This window comes from Lycium ferocissimum, chromosome 6, assembly GCF_029784015.1.
Source record: "Lycium ferocissimum isolate CSIRO_LF1 chromosome 6, AGI_CSIRO_Lferr_CH_V1, whole genome shotgun sequence".
In the NCBI taxonomy this organism is placed as follows: domain Eukaryota; kingdom Viridiplantae; phylum Streptophyta; class Magnoliopsida; order Solanales; family Solanaceae; genus Lycium; species Lycium ferocissimum.
This window is the reverse complement of record NC_081347.1, coordinates 19275927-19300098: the sequence shown is the minus strand read 5'-3', so window position 1 is coordinate 19300098 and position 24172 is coordinate 19275927. Positions and strand designations below refer to the sequence as shown.

The window sequence follows — 24172 nt, the reverse complement described above, 5'->3', positions numbered from 1 at the left end:
CGCACCTGCTGCTATTGCAGCATTTTTGCCTAACTTAGTGGAAGAAAACGTGTTGGATCCAAATTCATGCATGCATCTTTTACAAGACTTGCAAGATACTACTTTAGGCTCACTCCTTTCTGCCCTTATGCAACATTGTATCCCACCACAAAGGAGGTTCCCTTTGGATAAAGGGTTGGCCCCACCATGGTGGCCCACAGGGAATGAACTTTGGTGGGGTGATCAAGGGTTCTCACAAGAACAAGGTCCTCCACCTTATAGGAAGCCTCATGACTTGAAAAAAGCATGGAAGGTGAGTGCTTTGGCTGCCATTATCAAACATATGTCTACTAATTTGGATAAAATGAAGAGGTTGGTGAAACAATCTAAGAGCTTGCAAAACAAGATGACAGCTAAAGAAACAGCTACTTGGTCCAAAGTTGTTAACCAAGAAGAAGTCCTTCTCAAGCTGACCAAAAAAGCTCTCAAGATTTCAACATCAAAAGAGGAGGAAGAAAATCAAGAAAATAAGGGCAAAGAAGATGAATATCTTGCTTTGGTACCCAAGGGTTCAACCCTGAGGAGAAAGGAGAAAAGGAAGGGTATTTTTGAGAGCAACATAGACATGGAGGATGTATTACATCAAGACTTAAATTGCGCGCAAAGTCAGTTAGGGGTTGGATTTCCATACAAGAATTCAAGAATTGAGTCCGAGGCAAGTTGTTCTTACCGCGAAAAGCACACGATAAATAACCAACAAAATATCGATAAGGGGGAGGACCAATTACTTAATTTGTCCATCAACAACTTCCCTAGCTTGATTGAGGCACAACCTATACCACACGAAGAAATAATGGCTGGTCATGGCCAACATGATTGGGTGAACATGGAGATAAAAAGGAGCTTCGAAAACTACCATGCACAAAATGGTACAGGTGGAGTTGTGGAGAATTTCGAAGGACTTTGGGGAGGCCATGTCCTTGAACAACTTCATTATGACCCTGCCACTTATGGAAACATGAACTTGAATGATACACCACCAGAAGAAGAAGATGTTCTACATCATCAAGCTCCAATTTCTGTTTGGGATTTGGCATATGAGGATACATCGGATTAAAGCTATAGCTAAAACGAATAATTAGTGTTTTATTCCTTCTCGAACAGTTCATTATATTCATAGATTACTCGCATTGCCCTTTTTTTTTTGGTCATTGTCTATGGACATATATAAAAAGAAAAAATACTTATGTTTTTATTCTTTCCTGATCATTAATTTCCCTTTGATATATATATATATATATATATATATATATATATATATATATATATCATGCTTTATAGTGATCGAGGAGTTTTCCCTGGATTATTCTAGTAACCGAGTTTTGTTAACTAAAGATGATTTATCTACTAGTTGAAATTTTAAGGAACAAAAGGTAGTGTAACTTAAGGGATAAAAGGGCAATCCACCTTTGTCCCTCAAGTTACACTAGAAGATTTTTAAAGTTAGATAGAGTTTGTATTTCAAATTTTCAATAATCATAAGAGCTGTGTCTTTGGGGTATAAAATCGTCATACTCCATTCTAGTAGCAGTGCAAGAAAAGCCTTTTCTAAACTTGGAGTTATTCTTCTTCACTAGCTCTGCATCCACCTCCACATCTACCGCAAATACAGAACAAACTGGTCTATGATCCGAAAATCTTGATTCCCCTCGAATATAAGATAGTTGTTCAATGCCCCCGCCTCGCCATAATATTCTATCACACCTGAAATTAGTACAATACATTTAAGGATTAAAATATACTTGTTTCCGTACACTGTAAATCAGTCGCAGTTGGAAATAGCACATCAATTGTTAAACAAAGTGTAACGTCCCTCTCCCTACCCCATTGGACGATTTGTGAAAAAAAATAATTAATATAAAGAAGACGGAAAACCGCCAAGGCTAATAATGCATTGTTGAAGTTACTCGCACAATAGGTGTGAGTTCGATTACTCAATCCACCTATATCACGAATATTATTTTTTCCTGAAAAGGGGAAATGGTGGGAAAAAAATGCTCCCATACGGCTCTATCACATGAAATATCTTATACCTTTTGGTCATTCACACCTTTGCCTTTAGTAAATCGTTTCCTATAATGAGGATACTTTTAAATCATAATCAAGTTTCTTTTTTCGAAATATTTTGACATGTGATATCCACCAAATTCGCGTTGAATCTCTGTTAAAGATATGTCAAATTCAAGAATGATTTTCTAATAAAAGTATGAATGCTCCTGAAGTATAACGGTAGATAAAATAACGATATTTTATGTAGTGGAGGGGTATATTTGGGTTTTTTATTAAAAAAGAAAAAAAAAAGGGAAAAGGGTGAGACCATGCAGGGGTTCGTCGTTTCTTCTTAGACTTGATTGTCTCTCCAGCATATGAATCTGAATTATGAGAATATTTGTACGTTGGGGCAAAGAAGATCTTTCCTTCATTCCACCCATTAAACACTCTTCCTGCTTCTCTCTCCACATTCAACTGTCATCAACATAAATATATTAACTTTTTTATCGGCAATAAATTAAATATCAAGGACTTTGGATACATTAGATCAAACTAAGTGATAAATGAAAAAAAAAAAAAACAGAAACACTATTGTTGTATAAGTGAATACGTTCTTGTGCTTAATCATTGAGATAGTATTACACTCACTTTCAAACTAATAATGAAAGAAGTTCCCCTTTTTCTTTAAGGAAAAGATTCAATATTAAACCTTTTGCAATTTGAATAAAATCATGTAATGCAACTGATTATGCTTCATAATTATACTTTATAATGGTATTTTTAAATAATTACAAAACGTAACTATATTTTACATTTTTATAACACAATACACGTATTCTTAAATCCTTTCTGCATTTTAATTCTATAAAATCAGCCCTCTTGTGGCTATAATTGATTTTAAAAAAACATGTATTCTTAAATTGTAGCACAATTCTTAAACAATATATATATGCTACGTTTTGAAAGAGCACAGATACAGTGTATATGCTACGTTTTGAAAGAGAACGGATGCAACATATATGCTACATTTTGAAAAGAAAATACTGCTATGTTTTGAAAAAAAAAAAAAAATAATGCCACTATTTATTTTTGCAAAAAAGGGCACTAGTCTCGTGATATATGGAAGATAATGATCCTGCAATAATCTCTTATATTTGATTTTCAGATTAATTATTTCACACGTATATTTGACTTCTACAGACAAGCACTGCTCCATCGTTGTTGATTCAACCATCAAAAGAAATGAGCTAACTGGTTTTCTTCTTCTTCTTCTTCTTTTTGGTTTATTTTACATTCTGAAAAGTTTGTATTCTATAGAGTAGCTAAATGAAATTAGAAGGACGCTACACAACAAAGAATAAAAAGAAAAAGTAAAGACGAAGTATTTTACCAAACCGATGACAAGATCATGTTTCTTAGTAGATGTTTGTCCCTTTTCACTGTCTTTTTCATCATTTTTTCAGTCGGATCAGAAGGGAGGGGTTCAAAAATAGTTTTAGACTTTAATTATTTTTACTGAAGTACAGCTAAGAGCTACATAATCAGGTCACACAAAAAAATTACCTCTAAGTTTTAATTGAATACACAACAATTAAATATCAACCTTAGGACACAAACTAAATATATTCATTATCTTGTTTTAATCATAGAACATTAAAAGCTTAATATTAACAGCAACTAATAAATTCCTTCTGATCTCACCTCCTTCATAGCCTCTAATAAGGATTAAACTATTTAACTCCTAGATCTTCATGACCTAATCAATTCAGTCACGTTGACACCCTAAGATTTTGTAGGCCAAACATTATTTTCAATCTGTACTAGGTGTCCCGTTGACTTCATGTTAATCAGAAAAAAAAAATCACTTTCTTTTTTCACTTTTCCCAATCAATAAACACCCCACCAATAAATAAATAAAAAAGATAAAAGAAAAAAACCACCAAACCTGATCCTTTTCCAGAAGAGAGTCCCAGTCATTATCCTCTAACAAAAGCCTTGTATCTTCATAGCTCAAAGACACTCGGTAGTTCAAGTCTCCAAGCCATATCACACGGCTGAAATTTGTTAAGTCTACATGATTAATATTAACTTTCATAGAAATGTGTGACAACAGGGCCAAGTAAAAAGAGGCAAATAAAATGTCAAAATCTGAATTGATGTTTGCATCTACTTATACTGTTAGGATGTCATCAAGGTACGAAGCTTGATTGTAGAGTATTATATACAGGCATTCAAGATTTGAATTCAATTGGTTCAATTTTTAAAGAACTTATTATTGAACTTGTAATACTTTTGAAATTATGGATTCAAAATAATATTTATTACTTTCAGTTGTCCAAAATAAGTGTCATGTTAACTAAATTATTTTGGTTCAAAATAAATATCACTTTAATAAACAAATTAGGCATTAACTATCTTTTTCCAGATTTTATTGCTCCAAAAAATTATCTAAAACGTCTATGGAGAGATAAATGGTTCTTGGAGGAGATACAAAGAGTAATTCAGTAAAATAATCTAATGATTAATGTTATATCATAATTTTTAAAGGCTGCCAAAACATTAACCAACACTTATTTTGGACCAACGAGAGTAAAACTTTCAGTCAAATTTCACAATATTTATGTTATGCGTCGAAAATACTAACTAGATTCAATTGAACTCATTGAAAAAAAGCTCCATCCACCTTGATATAGCATACCAACCAAATAAACTAGTAATTCTCTAGCTTATAGTTATATATAACAAAAACAAAGTATATTGATTGAAATTTATGACCAGTACTAGATAATTGGAAAAAAAAAAAAAAACTTACTCGTGATCGCTAATTTTTTCTGCCATTCCAGTGTCAGGATTCCTACAAATTCTGGGAAATTGTATGGTTTTGAGAATCTCAGCAACATCAGCATTTCTTCTTAGCTCATCTCCTTCTTTCTCCCCAGAAGCTAAGTGACTGCACACAAAGCAAAAGCTCGTCCGGTGCACTGACATGCTTATTGCTATACACCCCTGCATATAATAGTATGTAATATATAAATCACTAACCCTCATGTTCCATTAAAGTCAATAAAAATCAGATATACCAAAATTGAAATTTCAATATTCAATGATGAAATCAATTTATGCCCCAAATTCTCATTTTATTAGATAGATGCAAATTCATGATTTGAAGTTTCTAGGTTCCTACAACAACCTCAAGTTACAATAATAATAATAATACTATTCACAGTCAAATACTTATAAATATCTAGTTTTTAATACATAATATTGGGTAGGGGTGAAGGCAGAGGGAAAAATTATACTATGTATCGCTCATGTAAGTTATTGAATCTCCTTTGGCATAAGAATTTCTTCTTTTTTAGAAAATTCCCAACTCCGACATTGATTATGGTATGTGCAAAAGTTACTGAGTTCGCGTAAGCTCTGTCCCCCATGAAATGTGCTTCTTAACAAGCAATCTTGATAACACATTATCTCTTTTCTATCATTTTGAATAATGAAGTATACTTAACCTGCTACCACATTCATTTTCTATTTAAAAAGGAGAATAGTCAAATATTAAAAAATATCTCGAACAAACCTTATTTCCAAGACAACCCATGATACCTCTTCCAAGAGAAGATATTCTGAGATGACCCATATGTTGTGCTAACTCTTTTCGTGCCCAAACTGAAAGGAAAATTCCCACCATTTGCTTGCTCGATATAAGATGATAACTCAAACCATAATTAGAAGAAGGAAATTCTGCAATCGACTGTAAATCTTCTCCACTGGAATCGCGACAATGTGTCACGGGAGGATAAAAATGGTCACTAAGCTTTCTCAAACGCCTCGTTGAAGGACAATTACATGTCTTGAGAACGGTACTATTTGCCCTTAAACTGTTGTTAGCGACTTTAAGAGAATGTTTATGGAATAAGGAGTTGGATTTTGATGAGTCTTTTGAATGTTTTGAATTATGGGAGCTTGAATCAGTGACTGAATCATGATATGATTTATTAAGTGCATGGCTTATGAGGGCTAGCCATCTTGCTGCTGGTTCACTATCTTCACTCACTAATACATTTCCTGCATTTAAGGGTACAATTTCTTGAAACCTGAAAATATATAAAAACCAATTTTATGTCAAATCTTGTAAGAAAAAATTACCAGTAATGTATGTTGAATTTATCATACCCCAATACATATATGTCTGCAGAACCTTCCACTTGCAAAAAATCTTCAAGATTAAGTCCATGATTTGGAGTCTTTCCTCCTACATTCCATGTCCCGGCAAAAACCCTAAAATTTTCCAATCACATATGTCCTAGTTAATTAATTAAACTCTTAAGAAGTTTAATACATATTTACTTGACGTGATATGAATTCTTACCTAATACTTTTAATTATAGTAGCAGGTTGCGTTGAATGATCAAAACTCGAAAGATTTAGGCCTTCAATCCGTGCACTATTATGCCTTGCTGAGAGTAGATAAGAAATTAGTGCCATGGTTGTGTGGTTTGGATTTGCTTCCAATCTTGAGTTTGAGACTATAGGAATATTATATATAGTATTTTTTTTTCAATGGACAAAGCCCTCACGGGTGAATTCTACAGTAGAAAAACTACTTCTACATTATTTTTATTTTACAACTGTATAATGAAAAGAAATAGCATTAGCAATAATCAAAATACATTTTAGTCTTCAGTTAGGTGAGCTACCAAAATACTATACCAGAAGTTAAGCAGATTTTGGAGAAGATTCTTAAGTCTTTGGCTTGATGGTGTACGTGGCTAACACACATTACACAGTTTCTATCACTAACTCAGATTTAAACTATAAATTTCTTAACATTATACACTAATATACTTTTTCTTTCCTCGTGATAGGATACCAAATTAATGAATGCAAGACACATGTTTTATATACATACATTTCTTGCTCAATCAAAGTTAAGTGATATGTATTTACTCTTAACAAACTGCTAAGGTTAAAGTGCATGGTTTGGTGTAAACACCCAATGTACAACGGATAACATATGGTACCGGGTTCATCTAAACATAATATTTTCGATGCGGATTATAAATTTATATGTAAAAGTCTATTAAAATAGTAAAAATAGTAGGTTTGAATTCATAATTTAAAAATATAAAGGATTCAATGCTGATAATCTTATGATTGAATCATAAAGCTTAAATTCTGGATCCGTTCTTACCGATACAAACAAGTATTTATCATGAACCTGTGTTGTATAGGCTTGGAGTCAAATGACTACATAAGCAAGGCTAAATGCACCCCAACTTAGCTCGATCATGATAACCTTGATCGAATGTCGAAATGATGGGTGAAGGTGACGAAGAAGTTGAAAAAGTAGTACCATAATACAGATTCAGATTTAAAAACTTTCTAGGATAATATTTTGTTTGCCTCACATACGACGAAGATTAAACAAAGACTTGTAGAATCACACCGATTCAATTAATATAGATGACTCATCAAAAGCACAAATATAAAACTTCACTAGATATGTCACTATAACATGAACATAATACAATGGATGGATTTAAAGAATACAATTCCATCATCCACTTGAAAACATCATAAAATTTAATTAATACTCTTGCACTAAAAATTATATTTAAAAAGAAGTCATGCTAGTGATGATACCTGAGAAACTTCTCTTCACTGTAGAAGACGTTTCAAGAAAAGCTTTTCTCCTTGATATCTTCCAATCCACTTCTGCTCCCAAAAACAACCAACCAAAAATAAAGATCAAAGAAAAAATACATATTATTCCAAAATAAAATATTGACAAGATTATAATGGTAAACCCAACCTTGATCATTGTTATCTGATTGTCTTAGATGCTCTCCAAAACTTTTTCTACTGCTTTTTGAATTATTGAGCTTTGGGATGACAGCCTTTTATTCATCATGATAAAAACAAAAACAAAAAAAATATATTCAAAACTCTATTTTACCCACAAATCAAGAAAATAAAAAAGAAACATAACTTATTGTAAAACAATTTAATACACCTTCTTCGTTTCACCAACAACAACATAGCCAGTTAATTTCATAAGTGGGGTCTGGGGAGGATAAATTTACGCAGTGGCGGATCAGAATTTTCACTAATGGGTTCAAAAATATAAAAGAGTAAAAAAACGAAGAAGCCAATTAAGGTGGTTCAACATCTACTGTATGTACATAAAAATATATATATATATATATATATATATATATATATATATATCCAAGAGAACCCCCTAGCCACCACCTGGCTCCGCTCCTGGTCGTACGCATATCTTAACCCTACCTTTTTAGAGTAAAGAGGCTATTTCCGATAGACCCTCGGCTCAAAAGAAATGTAATCGATATAGGATTGCAAGAAAAATAAGACAACAAAATATTAGGATACGAACAAATTAATTGTACCTTTTTCTTTTCACCCTTGACAGAATTGTCAGGGGTGGTGGCTGTAGAGGTGGCCGGAGAAGTGCTAACGCCGCCGCTAATGGTGGTGTTGACGGCGGCGGCCGCCTTAATCAGGTGGATGCTATCATCAGATTTGCAACGCCTTGTTGGTGACGACATTCATGCATTTGATCACTTCAATTCAAATTATAACGTTACGTTCGATTAAATTAAATCCACTTCCAAAATTGGGGTCCAATCTTATAGATAAACAGCTACTAATTAGTTACGTTTAATTTAAATAATAATCTACCAATGCAAAGAACACCAAAGAAAAATCCAAAAAACTTTCTTGATTTTTTTCTTGTCTACCTAAATTTCTGTGCTCTTTTTGTTATGTGCTTTGTGTTTGACTTTTTATTTCCTTTAATTTTAATTTGTTTCTGTAATTGTTAATATTATTGCCTAAATACAATTAAATGCCTTTCTATTATTTTAGGGTTTCATCTTGTTTATCTTCTTTTTTTTTTCTTTTTTTTTCACTTTTGGAACAAAAAAAAATAAATAAACATGTTCAATGGGATGAGAGTTTGCCGCCAAATCTTTCGGAGATTCTGGGGCAAATGGTGACTAAGCCGTTAACATCAATAGGATTAGTATTTGTTAGTGGTTGCCCCCTGATGACAGTTCAGTATCCAAATCTCTCCCCCTAAATTATTTTATTTTATTTAGGGCCCCTCTGATTAATAAATATCTATAGTTTATGTGGAAGATTGGGACTCATGGCCCCCATTAAATAGGGAATTGGACTTAAAATTGAGGCTAGGCGCACACACAAAATCTCTCCCAAAAGTGATTTGTACGACATTCTATTGTTTATTGATGCATTTAAAGACTGGTACTTATAATACATGTAAAGATTTGTGTTAGCGTTTCATTATTATTGCATATTGTATTGTGTAACTTAACACATATGCCACTATATTATAAATTTCTTTCTTTTGCTTCCTGGGACTAGGTGGGGTGGTCAGGCTGGATAAGGAAGGTTAGAGGAATACATCAAACTTTGTACATATGTATAGTATAAGCTTAACTTACTTTCACACTTTGCCAATTGCATATTTCATTATCACTAATTCTATATGAGAAAGTGAGAGATCGTCTATTACCAAAGTTCAAATAGATTAATTATTCGTGTTCTCTTTTTCTTTGTTCTCCCGTTTTTACATTTCTTTTTACGAGAAGATGAATTAATTCGATTGCAAAGTCAAAAATATCTTGCATATATTCTTCAGAAAAGACATCTGAAGGTTTCTTTCAAACTTGACATTTTAAGCCGCCAAAGAGACTAACACAACCCGTGATGCTTCAACCAGTGATGAGTTAAGACTTAAGACTTAAGAGGACACAAATTTTAAATAAAGGTGATATCCTGCATCATATATTTGATGGATAGATTAGAACTATTATTATTTACAGCATTTACGCATAGATATATATATATATATATATATATATATATATATATTTTTATATATAAAAAGTTACTAAAATGTCAACAAATATTAAATTTTGAGTACATGATTTCAAAAATGCAATAGATTCATTGTAAAAACTAAAAACCTATGATGTTGAGCCCAGCAAGTTTAATTTCTAAATCCGCCTCTGTGGTTGAATCACTCTACATGCAACTAAATTATTCCTCTAGTACTTATTATTTACCGCTAGCACAATTGGTGAGTAACTCCATCTACCAAAATTTAGATTATTGAGGAACGAAAGAAACTAATTTGTAATGTCATTCTCATTTACAAAATTTTTTTTCCCACTTTTAAGTGAATCCTTTAGTTATCCAACCAATTATTTAGACAGAAAAACACAATCCTATAATCACATATGCACCAATGAAAAACACGCAGCATGTCATTTTGGATATTCAGGCTAGATTCAGCTTGAGTAAAAGAGTTGGAGCTATTTTCGTTGTATTAGTTAGGAAGTTCAAGAAAAGCTGTGTTACTCACTTTCCTTCCATCTCTACCAAACATCCTGAAGTGTATGTAAATACTTCCCCTGTGAAACTAAAATCAACAAGTTTTACTCTTCTCATAACTAAATCAACAAGTTGACCTCTCCTAGTCAGTATCATCAATGAATTAATTTGATGGATTCCAACTTTATGTTCTTACCATTGAATCCAATGCATAATTGAAATTATAGGTTCAAAATTTAATATTCGTTGAAATTGTTGTACAAACTTTTTACATGTATATTTACACTGTCAGATAAGTTGAACCCAATTAATTCAAGTTGCATCGGCTTCTGAGTACCGCTTCTATACTATGATAGAGAATTTGAATTGTACAACTAAGAATGTGATTGAATTCTGGACCATCTACCGTGGCCTTATGTTGGCATGGAATTTGATATTAGACGAGCTAAGCTAGTCCTAAGGAAAAGAGATATAGAAGCTGATCAAACGTAAACCAAACCAATATACTTGGAAAAGCAGAAATAAATCAATAATGAACATATAGAAGTGATCTTCCAGGACCAAGAAAAGGAAATTTTGAAAGCCGTCGTTGTTGCCTACAAACATTTTTCTTGTATTCTCAATCTAATCTGTAACTTAAACCCTCCAAAGAAAACAAATATCTAATTTAAATGGGAGAAACCCTGGCTAAAGGAACATAAAAAATGAATTCACATAATTCCTCAAATGAGAATAGCAGGTAACAGGCAAGTAGAATCGCAAGAAGTCCTCATATTGTTGACAGATCTCCACTGGCGTACTCACTTGAACCATTATGACGGACTCAATTTGTGTTGAAAAGCACCATAAATTGACTATTACATCACGTAGCTACTAAAACTGTCTTCCATCATGGCTCAGTTGTTTCTCAAGATTATTCACGACTCACCTCAACGGAACTTCCAGCAACATGAAGATATTTACTCTTGCATCATAGCTTTTTAATTTCAGGAGCAAAAGTTATAAAGACACTTCATCTAGCACTTCATCTAAGAGATTTTGCTTGTACAAGGCCAAACTCTGCAGAAAGCGATAATAGACTACATAAATTTCAACAGCTTTACAAGCTTTCAGGCATCCAGCAGAAAAGTGAAAAGCATTGATGATTAGGTATTGTTGTAAAGGAAATGGTTGTTGAAAGTCCATCAATGACAATCAGAGTTGATGTCAGCAAAATCATCTCAGATTTTCAGGCACTTTTACAACTTTATTATACCACACTGAAATCTAATGCAAGAGAACTTGCCTACCATTAGTAGATTACTGTTTGGCATGCATAGCCACTAAGTAGTTCTTATAGCTTAAGCAGCATGACTAGTGAATACAAAACTAATCGAATAACATGGGAGTTTGGTGTGAAACACTATGGGGCCTATAAGCAAATCCATAACTTGGAATGCCAAATGGGAGGCCTATATTGAGCCAAGAGAGGTTAATTTGGAGTATTCCCCAACTTTAGAGATGATTAATGCAGATATTGCTGATCATCTTGGATTTTGAATGCCTTACTTCTCTTATTTCGCCAGGCCAAAGATCTATTTAACATTTTCTACAAGACAATTAAACTGAGCTTTTTGTATTTTCCAATTGATCCTTCAAAAAATAATTCATACTCCAACATTCCTCTAAAGTTATTCGCACTTGTTTCATGTGTGATAGAAAATCAGCGCTTTATCATAGAACCTCTCCTTCAATGGCCTAGGAAACATGGACACTATATCTTTGACAGCATATTTTAGTCAAGCACCACCACCAGTTCGAATCTACCTATACATCTTGTTTGATGCCAATACAATTGTGTCCACTTTTTCATTTCAATTTGAACAGTAATCTCTACCTATATATCTTGTTTGATACCAATACAATTGTGTCCACTTTTTCGTTTCAATTTGAACAGTAATCTCTAAACAACACCGGGACTCTAATTCCTAATTTTCTGATCTTTCATTTGATAATTTGTACAGAGGGAGAGATGACTTTCTATCTTCTAAGACGAGATTTTTGCTCCTATAGGTGGCAACTAGTGACATAAATATTATGGTAATATATTGTTAGACGTCGTATCACCTGCAGCAATGTTTTGAACTATGAATTTTATGTTTGTCTTTTCTTAATAGCCTTCGTCATTTACTATAATGTTCCTAAAGAAACAAGTTAGATATTTTATCCGATGAGTATAAAACAAGTATATTAAAGGTCATTTCACTTAACCAACAGCTCCATTTAGTGCACAGAAGTCACATTTTGCAACTCCCTAAAATCAGTGATAATAGTGTTGTTAAAAGCTCGCTCACTTGAAGTACACTTGAAACCTGAATCTAGGTGCAGTATAGGCAAAGTGAATTCGCTTAGGCGACGCTTCAATGCCTCTTATGGATCCCTTTAGTAGGGAGAAAATGAATATAGCAGGCAAAGTGATATATTAATTGTTAAGGGAATGTTATGAACAAAAATGTTAGAGATAAAGAATAAGAAATTAGGAATTTAGCATAAGAAAATTAGTCACCAAACCAAAAAAAAAAAAATTAAAGTTACAGTTTTATATCTTGATCCGAAATTTAAAACTGAAAATAGATTTTGAACTTGATTGACAAGCTTTTTACTTCATATATTTCAGTTAATTGTAATATTTTAGATCTTTTTTCATACAATTGTTGTTTGCGGTTCTAGTAACCTTTTCTTGAATTATCCTTTTTTCTTCATTGAGTCTTTATTCAATAAATCCCACACTTCAATTGCAATTTGAGCTTAGAGCCTCGACAAACATTGGCATTTTCTATTCTTTTTGTCTTTGATAACTATCAATAACATTGACTGTTAAACTACCTTCTTTGCCTGACAACCTCATATTATAATTCAATTTTCATATTACGTTAATTATATTAAGTTTAGCGTTATGGTCATGGAAGATCATCTTGATCTTCTATTTGAACTTTTCATCAAGCTATTGTACCCTTGGCATCATAAAATGGCATCTCAAGAGGTTAATAACGTAACATCAGCTTAAACTCAACTTTCTAAAACTTTAATTTTTTTAGTTTGACATCAGAGGTACTTCAGCTACCAAACTATTTCCTATAGAATGACATACAAATAATTAAGCAGATTTTTTTTTTACCTCTGTATAAGCATAAACTCCAGCCTCCATAGATCCCAAGGGACTTCCTCTCCTGATGAAACGATTTTCTTTATATATGTATAGCATTGGTACTCCAGTTGAGAGTTCTAAGTGGATAACCTGTTACCAAGGACCTATTCAAACCTAACATACATATATGCACCGAAAATGTATGATACTAAGAGGAAAAATGAAAATACTCATTACCTCCTCAGCAGTCAGTTTATCGAGATACATTAGGATGGACCTCAATGAATTTGCATGAGCTACTACCATTACATTTTTTCCACTGGAAAGTTGGGGCTCAATCTGCAAGTAAATGATCAATAATGAGAGTCAGGATTTCAAGTCCTGCATCAATAGAAACTATAGCCTGTTTGGCCAAAGCTTCTGGGAAGCCAAAAGTGCTACCCCCCTTAAAAAAGTGCTTCTTTTAGAAAGTTAGGTGTTTGGCCAAGCTTTTAGAGAAAAAATAAGTGCTTTTGAGCAATAGCAGAAACTGTTTTTCAGAAGCTAAAAAAAGTAGCTTTTCCCCAAAAGCACTTTTGGAACAATGGTCAAGTGCCCAAGCACAAAGTACTGCTCTAATATTAGCAAAAATGTTTTCCAAATTGATTAGCCACACATAAACTGCTACTCTCCAAAAGTATTTGTTTTTAAAAGCATTTCTCAAAATAAGCAGATTCTGGAAGCTCCGCCAAACAGGTTATAGTTCCCCTATATGCATTTAAATTTTCTACAAGTCACAGCAGCTTACTTGCTCTTTGAAATAGGTAACAGCTCTTCGCAAGCACATTTCCAAGCTCTCGCCATTGGGTGGCCGAGCATCATAGCTTCGACGCCATTTATAGACTTGCTCTTTCCCACATCTTTCAGCTGTTTCCAGCTTATTAAACCCTTGAAGTTCCCCGTACCTGTAAAACAACATCCTTCTGACGTTGGGATGACTATTGGAATCAAAACAAAATGAGAGCAGCAGATGTACATTCTTTCGTTCAGTTGCCATGCTCTAATAACAGGAACTGATTGCATCTCAGTGCCTTCACTATAAATTTGACTCCATAGTTTGGCTTGTTCAGTCTCATTGTGTACAATAATGGGCACCTGGAAATTCAAGAAGGATAAGTGCTATATACAGTGGCCTTTTCTGGGATAACTTTGATATCTTTCTGCACATTATATTGGTAATATACGAACATAAGAGCATGTAGTTTTTAGTACACCAATCTTTCAGTAATACGGAGACAATTTACACTCCGATCAGAAGGGAGCCTCATTTCTTGAATCGCATGGAAAGATTTAACGAAATTTTGCAATAAAGATGCATTTTTTATTTCCTGAATTGTTTATTTTGGATGCTACATCATGTTTGACCGCCATCCATGTCGCTTACAACATGAGAAAAAAAAACCGAGGTAAGATAAGCCATAGATAACCAAGAAAGAGACTTTTCTATAAAGGATAACGATATCCAGGAAGCAGGAAGAACATTTCTCGCAACACAACAAACAGAAAGACTTATTTGTTTATGAAGCTTAGCATACTCTTATTTCACATTGCTAATTCAAGTTGTGCTATACTTTTAACTGATTTCCTTCCAAAAAAGTTCAAGCTATCCTCATGAACTCTGATTTCTGAATATTAACATAAACCAGGCCAAATGATTCGAAGCAAACAAATCTAACAATTGAGAAGGGGAAGTTTCTCCAAAATGGCTCACCAAGAAAAGGGCTAATTTTAGCACACTTATGATAAATCCTAAAGGGACTTGACATAGCGTAAGAACAGACAGCATGGGGACAGATGTAATTGTTCCAACCATACATGAAGTTATTCAAACAAAAGAGTAAATTTAGTGCTACCCTAAGTCATTTCAAAGCATTGCACTAGTTAACAGGACCATCTACAAAAGGACAGGTTGTTTGGAAGACCAAAATGCAGAAGTACCTTCTTGCAGTGATGCTCTGTTAGAGCAAGCATGGCTGTCATCTGAGAACGAATCAATGCAGAGATGTAGACGACGTCAATGGGTAGGTGTCTGATTCTCTTACCAGCTTCAATTGCTTCTTCTACTCCTTTATTGGTAAGTGGCACATCTACACAACCAGTGAACAGGTTCTTTTCGTTCCACATCGATTCTCCATGCCGTATTAAGATCAAGTATGATTCAGCTGCAGGGAATAAGGATACCACACAACGAATAATGAGTACACTCACTTTTTGATAGATGATAACAAGAACTACTGGAGAGGGATGTACTCACGTACTGTTCTCTTAGAATCATTGGCACTTGACAATGAGGATAAAATTGGCTTAACAGCACATAAAGATGAATTTGATGAATGCCCCACACAGTTTACGGGCTGCCTCAAACTGCATCTTTCTTTTCTAAACAGTGGTTTCATTTTAAAATTCCCAGATGAAGATGTGACCAAGAAGTTCCTAGAACCCTCATTGACGGCGAGACAGGTGCAACTTATGAAGTGTATGGCTTGGTGATAAGCAGCAGCAACCATATTTGAGTGTGCAGTTACCCCAACTAAGCATCATGAGAGAAAACAGAAGAAAAAGTGTTCAGTTAAATTTCATACACAAAGAAAGAATTGCATTTCATACATACTGATACCTAGTTCTCGGATTAGTTAATGGACCATTTATAAAGGGGGAAATAAATTCTTATAAGTTTGTGATCAACTAGTACAAACAATGTCATGGATAGCCTTTTCAAAGAATAATAGGGCCCGTTTGGACATGGATAATTTCCACTTTTTTTCGGAATTGTATTCCTGAATCATGTTTGGACATAGAATTGTTACAATTTTCCGGAAATGGAAAAACTCCAAATACCAGTTTTCACATATTTCACTCCAAATTACTCACAAGAAAGATTTCTAACATTTTTCAAAGTTTGTATTCATGTCAAAAACAACTTCAATTTCCAAATACCATTTTTCAGCTTTTTCCAAACACTACTTTTTTTTTTGTTTATGTCGAAACGCCACTAAATTTACACCAGAATTGTGCTATCATAAATCGTATCAAGCTGATCATACATATTCCAAATCAAGAATGTGTCCAAAGAGACATTTCCACATTAAGGGTATTAATCAAAACCTTAAACAAATGCATTCAAATAGCTCAAACGCATAAAGGAGATGAAAAAATAGAAAGATGATGTTTACCTGTTTGTGATGAAACTGCACCTTTGAACAAGTGTGTAAAGCAAAGTGTGAACGCGGAGATCTCAAAAGAATGGCTGCCGGAGGTCGCTGTCGCAGTAAGTAGCGCCTCATGGGCCTTGGGCCCTTGGCCTTGGATGCTGCAAAATAGTCTAATTTGCACAAATTGGATCTTTTACTTAAGTAGCCCTTCGGCCTGCACTTATTACACTCCTTTACCAATAAACAGAATTGCCCTTCTTTTGGTGTGGTCTTTAAATTTTCTTCCGCATTAAAAATCATGGTTAGTTGGTCTGTTCGGTCAAAAATTTTAAAAAAATCCACAAGGTAGAGTTTAAACTTTCTTTATGCCTCAAGCACATCTGGCCACATTGTTAAGCAACTTATCTTAAATTGCAAAGTTATCGTAATTCTTGTTTATGCCAGTATACTCTTATGCTTTAACTTATGGGACATACTTTTAGTTGTGTCTTAACTGAAAGTCTGCCCCTTTTCCTAAGACATAACTAGAAAGAAGCTTTTAGTTAAAGAAACTAAAGTTTGCCCGTGTTAAAAGTCTTGCCCCATAAGTATCCGGACTTTTGTCTTGTAAGACAAATTTTTAATTTGTTAAGGAATTATCGAAAGTTATGCCACACCGTAATCATTGCCTTATAAAAGTCCGCCCCATAAGACCCATATGGAAAAGACTTTAGCTAGGGCATGAGTATGCGGATCTTGTTATGGCATAACGCATACTGATAATTCCTTAATAAGTATATCGGATCCGCATAACTTTGAGAACAACCTTGCCTCAAACCTTGCTTTTTTTTTTTTTAATTTATGCTTGAGAGGGGGTTCGAACTTAGAACCTCATGATTTCGGCGTGAACGCTCGGGATTGCAACGTGAAGGGAAAAAATTAAAGACGGCAATATGAGGCATAATTTAAAACAAATATGAGGGAAATTTAAAAGACCACCCCCAAAAAGAGCAATCCTCGCAAAAAAAAAGATAAATATTAATAAATAATGGAAAAATCTACTTAAGACTCTTTATTATACAATATATAGATAATTTTTCTTATTTACAAAATATAACGATATTTTACGAAACATGAAGGATTTTCATATATTTTTGGTTTTTTTATTTTTTTCAGAAAATATTTTTGTAAAAAATATATATTTTTTAAAAATAATTTTTTTTTTTTGGCTCAAAAGCTTTAAAAAATTACCTAATTTTTTTTTGTATGAAATGTGTATGTGTGAGCGAAATTTTTAATATAGTTTTCATACAAAATTGTGAGCGAAAACTTTAAGCCTTGAATATTGTATGAAAGTTGTTACAATGTTGTTGTAGTTGTATTAATTTTCCACAAACCTAATATGAACTTTATATACTAAAAATAAGAATGAAATTCTAAGTCTTGAGCGAGATATATACATTTCATACCATTCTCATACATAAAATTTTGAGCGTAATTTTTAAGCCTTGATTTAGATATAAACATTTCATACGTTTTTTTCATACACAAAATTTGAACAAATTTTTTAAGCCTTGAGCAAGATATACACATTTCGTACACAAAAATTTGAGCGACTATTTTAAGTCTTGAATGTTGTATCAAAGTTGTATACAATGTTATTGTAGTTGTATTAATTTTACAGAAATCTAACATGAACTTTATACACGAAATTCTAAGCCTTGAGCGAGATACAAATTTTATACTAGATACAACAATTTGAGCATTTAGAACAAATATACACATTTCATACACTAAATTTTGAGTGAAATTTTTAAGCCTTGAGCGAGATATACACATTTCATACAACTTTCATACATAAATTTTTTAGCGAAAAAATATATTTTTTTAAAAAATAAGAAAATAATTTTTTTTTTAAAGTATGTATTGTATAGGATTTGTAATGTTATGTTTTGTAAATAGAAAACTATTGTCACGTTTCCTAAATATTTCTTCTTAATATATATATATATATTTTTTTTTAACTTTTGTTTTTTTAAAATTATTTTTATTACATAGGGGATAGGGGAAGGGGAAATGGGGAAGGGGATTACAACGTAGGGATTCGAACCATTACCAATAAGGTGAAAGTTCAGGTAGCCAACCAACTGAGCTACTAAATCCCTACCCTTAATATGTATATATACGTACTTTACCCATAAATAACACTCCCTCTCTCCCAAAATAAGTGTCACCTTTGAAATTTAAGACAAAAATTAGAAAGTGTTTCCTACTGTTTAGTATAGTTTGACTTGGCACGGAGTTCCAGAATGAAAGTAAACTTTTGAAACTTGTGGTCTAAAACAAATCATACGTATTTGTGTGACTGTAAATCATTTCATTAAGTGTAAAAGAGAAAATTTTAGTTAAATTATTTCTAAATATAAAAAATGTATAATTTTTTTACAGAAAAAAAGAAAAATTTATCACATAAATTAGGACAGATGAAATTATAAATAGGGGTAGTTTAGTAAACTTCACATTGTATTTTTTAATTTCTTAATGGGCGTGATTTTTGCAAAGCTAATACTAATTTTAGTACGCAGGGAGTATGTAGGCAAGAAACTAGTTATAATAATGAATCAATAATTAAAAATATCAGTACCAAACTTTCACCAAATTTTCTCCACCTGCATTACTCATGGATTTTCCTTGATTTATCTAAATCTCCTTACTAAAACTATTAGTGTTTGATAACAAATACAAAATTACTCAACAAAAGAATAATTGACAGATGTATAACATATATAGGTGTGTGAAATCATGTATAATTTATATATACCAGCTATGGACTGTTGTTATTTTTGGTTGAGCAGCCAACTACAAAACTTGTCTCTATTGTAAACTTGTTCAAAGAGGGGCCTAGGACACGGAGTGTAGATTTTCCATCTTTTAGTGCCACTGTTTAAGTTTTGACCTATCTAAATTACATTTTTTTGTACAAATTACTACTAACCAAAGCTTCATAGTTTGCTTCATTTGGGCCTAGTTTCTAAGGGCCATCTAGCATGATTTTGATAAAATTCACAGCAACCTAATGGTGTTCATATTTGTCTTCTTTTCCTTGTTTTAGCAAAGGGTCATAATGCCAACAGATTTGAGTTTGTATGCAACTATAATAGCTCCGTAACTTTTTACCACCAAAGATTTCTACTTAATAATCCCACCATAGTCCCTGTGCTATCTCATCCATTTTGTTATGGGATGCTACATCATTGCGTGTTGAAGTTACAATTATTCAGTGAAAGTGACTTTTTGGATGAACCTTTAAACTAAAGAAGATGATCTAAAGCTCTTTATTCTTTGTATCATTGATGAGTAAAGAATAAGAAAGGACATGTATGATGAGGGAATTGGTTGGAGAAGATTTTCTTAAATGGAAAAAGATAAAACTAATGTTTTTACACACCAAAGTTAGCAACACGTTAGGTTCTTGCAGTGCCGCCTTCACGGTGAAGTTGATAAAGCAAAGCCTCAGGCCCCAAAATTTTTAGGGCCCATTTTTCACTATTATAGATTTGTGAATTAGTTTTTGAAACAAAATTAGTATTTTAAAGTAAAAAGTATAATTTTTTAATTCAAAAATAAAAGAAAATCTTAAAATAGATTTGAACAATTCAAAGCATTGAAAAATGATTACTAGTGCTATCTGAAAATCGGTTGGTAAAAATAATGATGTATACATTTCATCCACGAGAAATCGTATTGGCCATATTCCAATCAAGTTTATTTCATGGGATGCAATGAGATGCACGTGAGCTAGCTTTATTGAATATTTTGAGACCTCTTGTTCAGATTTGACTTTAGGTCACCAATTTTATTGAGCCAACCCTGAGTTCTTGACACTAACATTAGAAAAGTAGAGCTGGACTCTACCGAAATCGATATTTCTACCATTTTGGGCTGAAGAGTTTTGATGAGTTTGGTAAGAAAGCTACTTGGACAAGTAAATACATATTTGCCCGATTAAACTTCAGGTCTCATGTGTAGGATTGAACGAATATGTATCTAAGCAGTTCCAATACCGAGACAAGTTTGCTCATTGTAATAACAATAAAGAGGCAGCACGTACACTAAGCTCTCGCTATGTGCGTGATTCGAAGAAGGGTCGGATCACAAGGGTCTTACCCGGCATTTCTGCACTAAGCTCCCATTATGCGCGCACTGGTGGAGCAAAAATTTTAATTAAGAGGATTCGAAAATATAAAGAAGTAGACAAACAAAGAATCCAAAGAAGTAGACAAACTTAATCCGAGAAATGATTTTTCCGAGGGGATCCGAAGCCCCAAAAACAAAAAACAAAAAAATTCTGGAGCATCGAGGAAAGGTGCGGGTAACGAGTTGAAGCATGTGGCTTTTTAAGTTTTCTTGCCAAACTCAAACTCTTCACCTTTAGCTTAAAATGGTTTAAATTTTACTCTTGGTAGAGTCCGGAGCATCGAGGAAAGGTCCAGCTCTATTTTTCCTTTTCCCTTAATCTATTTTGCTTGTTTGCTTCTTATTGGAGTTAACATGGAGTGGGTTCCTCTCCATTTCTCTTCTCTCTATTTTTTTAAAGTTATACCATAATTAGAGATACATGGTATGCGTTAGAATTAATGACTAAAATTTAATTGATTAAAACAAAGCTCTAATCATAATTTATATAATTAATAACTTATCCATAAATATATTAAAATATTTTCTCTCTTTTCCTATTTTAATATTTCATCTTTTTTTCAATCATGATAGCTCTTTAATGATGATATTTTCCAGAATATAGACAACTCTTTCAGAAATATACAATTACCAATTGAATAATGAGGTCTATATTATGTGAATTAGTAAGCATCATCATTAAAAAAATAAAAAATATCACCAATTGAATAATGGGTCTATTAGGAGGAAAAAATTAAGCGGCAAAAAAATAATCGGATAACATAGAAAAAATATTTTACTGGGTAGAAAAAGTAAATAGGAAGAGAGAAAAATATTGTTATTAATTATGTAATTATGGTTAGGATCTTATTTTAGTCAATTAAATTTTAGCCATTAATTCTAATTTATACTATGTGTCTCTAATCCAAGATAGAACTTGGAGAAAATGAAGAGATGGAGTTAACATTGATTCCATTATGAATCCCACAAGTAATATCACGTGACATTTGGAAGTATTCCCTAATTATTATGCTTCTTAGAAGCAACTACCAGAGCTTCAACTTCACTCTATTTTATTTATAACAAACTTGAAGTAGTAAAACTATCCATTAATCAATGACTAGGACTAGCAGCAAGAAAATCAATCAAGCCACAATTTCAGCACTAGAAATAATTTTAATGAGCCATTAAAATTTCCTCAATACACTAAAAGGAAACATAACACTTATAAGTTGAATATCCAGAAAACAATAAACAAAGAGATAAAAGTATCAATTTTGATGCCTAAAGCATCATCATCATCAACATCATAACAAATATTCATAATAAGTCATTTGCTGTTTGTTCCTTCAATATTGATCCTCAGTCAATGCGTATTGCTGGAGGATCTGAGTGCAAGCAGAAAGAGGTTCGTTGGAGAGGAAACCCATGTTGTTAGCATAACGAACGTCAGAGATCATGCCATTGTTGCGGGTGAGGACGACACGGGCACGGTCACGACCAGCGTTGGGGACCCCACATTTTTTATCTGCGCTCTCAACGAGGACAACGTCGCAGACATCATTGCCACAGTCACGGTTCACAAGGATGTTGTATTCACCCTGTGAGTTGGTCACACCATCAACTGAGTATGTGATTTTGTTGCTGTCCCTGTGTCTGCACTCAACTCTAACCTTAGATCCTGCCCATCATAAGCACAAATGTTAATCCTACTGTTATCATGTAAACTAGCAGCAAACAGAGACCGATCTAGGATTTAAGCTGTACGCGTCCAATTTTTTAGGCTCTTAGTATTGAACCCTATATATATTTAAAGTTATGAGTTCATATCTACTATCTGGTGCAATTTTAGTTGATTTTCACAGAAATTTATGCTCTATATTGAAAATACTTGATTCAAGTGAACCGGATATCAGAAGGCTACATCCGCCTCGGCAACAAATGCAGTTTACAGTAAGGCATGACACAATCATGTTTTCAGTATCAATTCAGAGATCAATCCTTAAGTTTAATTTATAAATGTAAAAATTACATAAGAAGAACAGTGGATCACAGCTTTTATAATAACAATGTTTTCAAAATGTATGCAAAAGTTTTACTAGTAAGAAGTAGGTTGAGTACTGATCTACATATAGGATACCTGATTCTTGAATAGAAAAACAAAGAAATTCCCATTCTGCAACTAAGCCCATAGCATAACTTACACAGGCATATGCATTTAAACTCTATAAATTAAAAGGGGTCTGTTGCAGAATCTGCTAGTAATTGGTGAGAAACTAACATTTCCTCAAACACTAAGATCAAGAAATCTTCAACTAGAACAAGACTCACAGCACAAAGACATGAACGTTTCCATTGTTACTGTTTTCTTGCCCTATACAATATGGTTACTAGTATATCTATATACTAGATCTGCAAATGGGAGATCAAGAAATCACAAAAAAGACAGAAACTTGAACAGATCTTGAAACTGGGAATAATCAAATTAAGCAAGAACAGGGGAAAATGCAAATAACAACACACCCAATGTAATTTCACAAGTGGAATCTGGGGAGCGTAGAGTGTAAGCAGAACTTAAGACCCTCGGGTCAAGTAAAGCATTTCAAAGCGGTTTCAAAAAGAGAATACGAAAATGAAAGCAGTAACAATAACGAAATAACGAAGCAGAAGAAACACAAGATAATCACAAGGAAAAATACACAATGGTTGAATTTAGTGTTTACCAGCAAGGTACTTGGTAGCAGGGGTTTCAAAGCCACATCGACAAGTGTCACAATATGTTTTACCCTTAACAAGGAAAGGGTTCCCAACAAAAGTGGCAGTTGCCAAAGAAACAGATAGTAAACAAAGAACAACAAATGCAACCAATCTTGCCATTTCTTGAACACAAAAACTCTTTAACTTTCTCTACTTTTTGCTACTTCTTGTTATTGTCGTTGAAGTGAATAATAGAATTGAAGAGAGAGGAAAGATGGGAAGTGAATATAATGGAGAAAGGCGTCGGTGGATGGGCTGGCAGTTAGTAGTAAAGTCACATGGGGGGCCATTGGGAATCAAGTGAATATAATTAAGAAAGTAAGAAAAACAAAGCGCGTATTATGGCAATCTATTTCCTTTTTCTTTGTCAAGTGGCATTGGTAATGAAGGTTACATTAATTTCGGTGGGTGGGTTCCACCTGCCCCCTTTCTCCTTACGCGGAGATCTGTGTTCAGTTTTTGAGTTACTTCAACTCTTCTACTACAACGATAAAGGATTACGGTAGTGCTACTAGTTACCCTTGTTCAATTT

The 24172-nt window shown here is 33.4% G+C and overlaps 3 protein-coding genes and 1 pseudogene across 3 annotated transcripts in view; 1 reads left to right on the top strand and 3 right to left on the bottom strand.

Moving 5' to 3' along the window:
• The window catches only part of LOC132060713 (putative ETHYLENE INSENSITIVE 3-like 4 protein), a 2087-nt gene extending 859 nt beyond the window's left edge, over nt 1-1228 (top strand). Inside the window, exon 1 of the mRNA XM_059453671.1 lies at nt 1-1228. This exon is cut by the window's left edge and continues 859 nt beyond it. Within this exon, the coding sequence (XP_059309654.1) occupies nt 1-1096 (1096 nt within the window). The 3' untranslated portion in view covers nt 1097-1228.
• A 121-nt stretch (nt 1229-1349) lies between these two features.
• On the bottom strand, nt 1350-8897 carry LOC132060712 (type I inositol polyphosphate 5-phosphatase 5). The gene is made up of 10 exons (XM_059453670.1): nt 8442-8897; nt 7844-7928; nt 7675-7746; nt 6401-6488; nt 6205-6309; nt 5609-6125; nt 4844-5037; nt 3977-4085; nt 2357-2505; nt 1350-1743 (listed from the first exon to the last, which is right to left on the bottom strand). The coding sequence occupies exons 1-10, from the start codon at nt 8598-8600 to the stop codon at nt 1509-1511; spliced, it is 1713 nt and encodes a 570-aa protein (XP_059309653.1). The 5' UTR covers nt 8601-8897; the 3' UTR covers nt 1350-1508.
• A 2004-nt stretch (nt 8898-10901) lies between these two features.
• On the bottom strand, nt 10902-16114 carry LOC132059470 (2,3-bisphosphoglycerate-dependent phosphoglycerate mutase 1-like; annotated as a pseudogene).
• Nucleotides 16115-21838: 5724 nt separating this feature from the next.
• LOC132059469 (pollen-specific protein C13-like) lies at nt 21839-23902 on the bottom strand. Its single transcript, XM_059452090.1, has 2 exons — nt 23607-23902; nt 21839-22564 (listed from the first exon to the last, which is right to left on the bottom strand). The coding sequence occupies exons 1-2, from the start codon at nt 23758-23760 to the stop codon at nt 22233-22235; spliced, it is 486 nt and encodes a 161-aa protein (XP_059308073.1). The 5' UTR covers nt 23761-23902; the 3' UTR covers nt 21839-22232.
• Nucleotides 23903-24172: the final 270 nt, after the last annotated feature.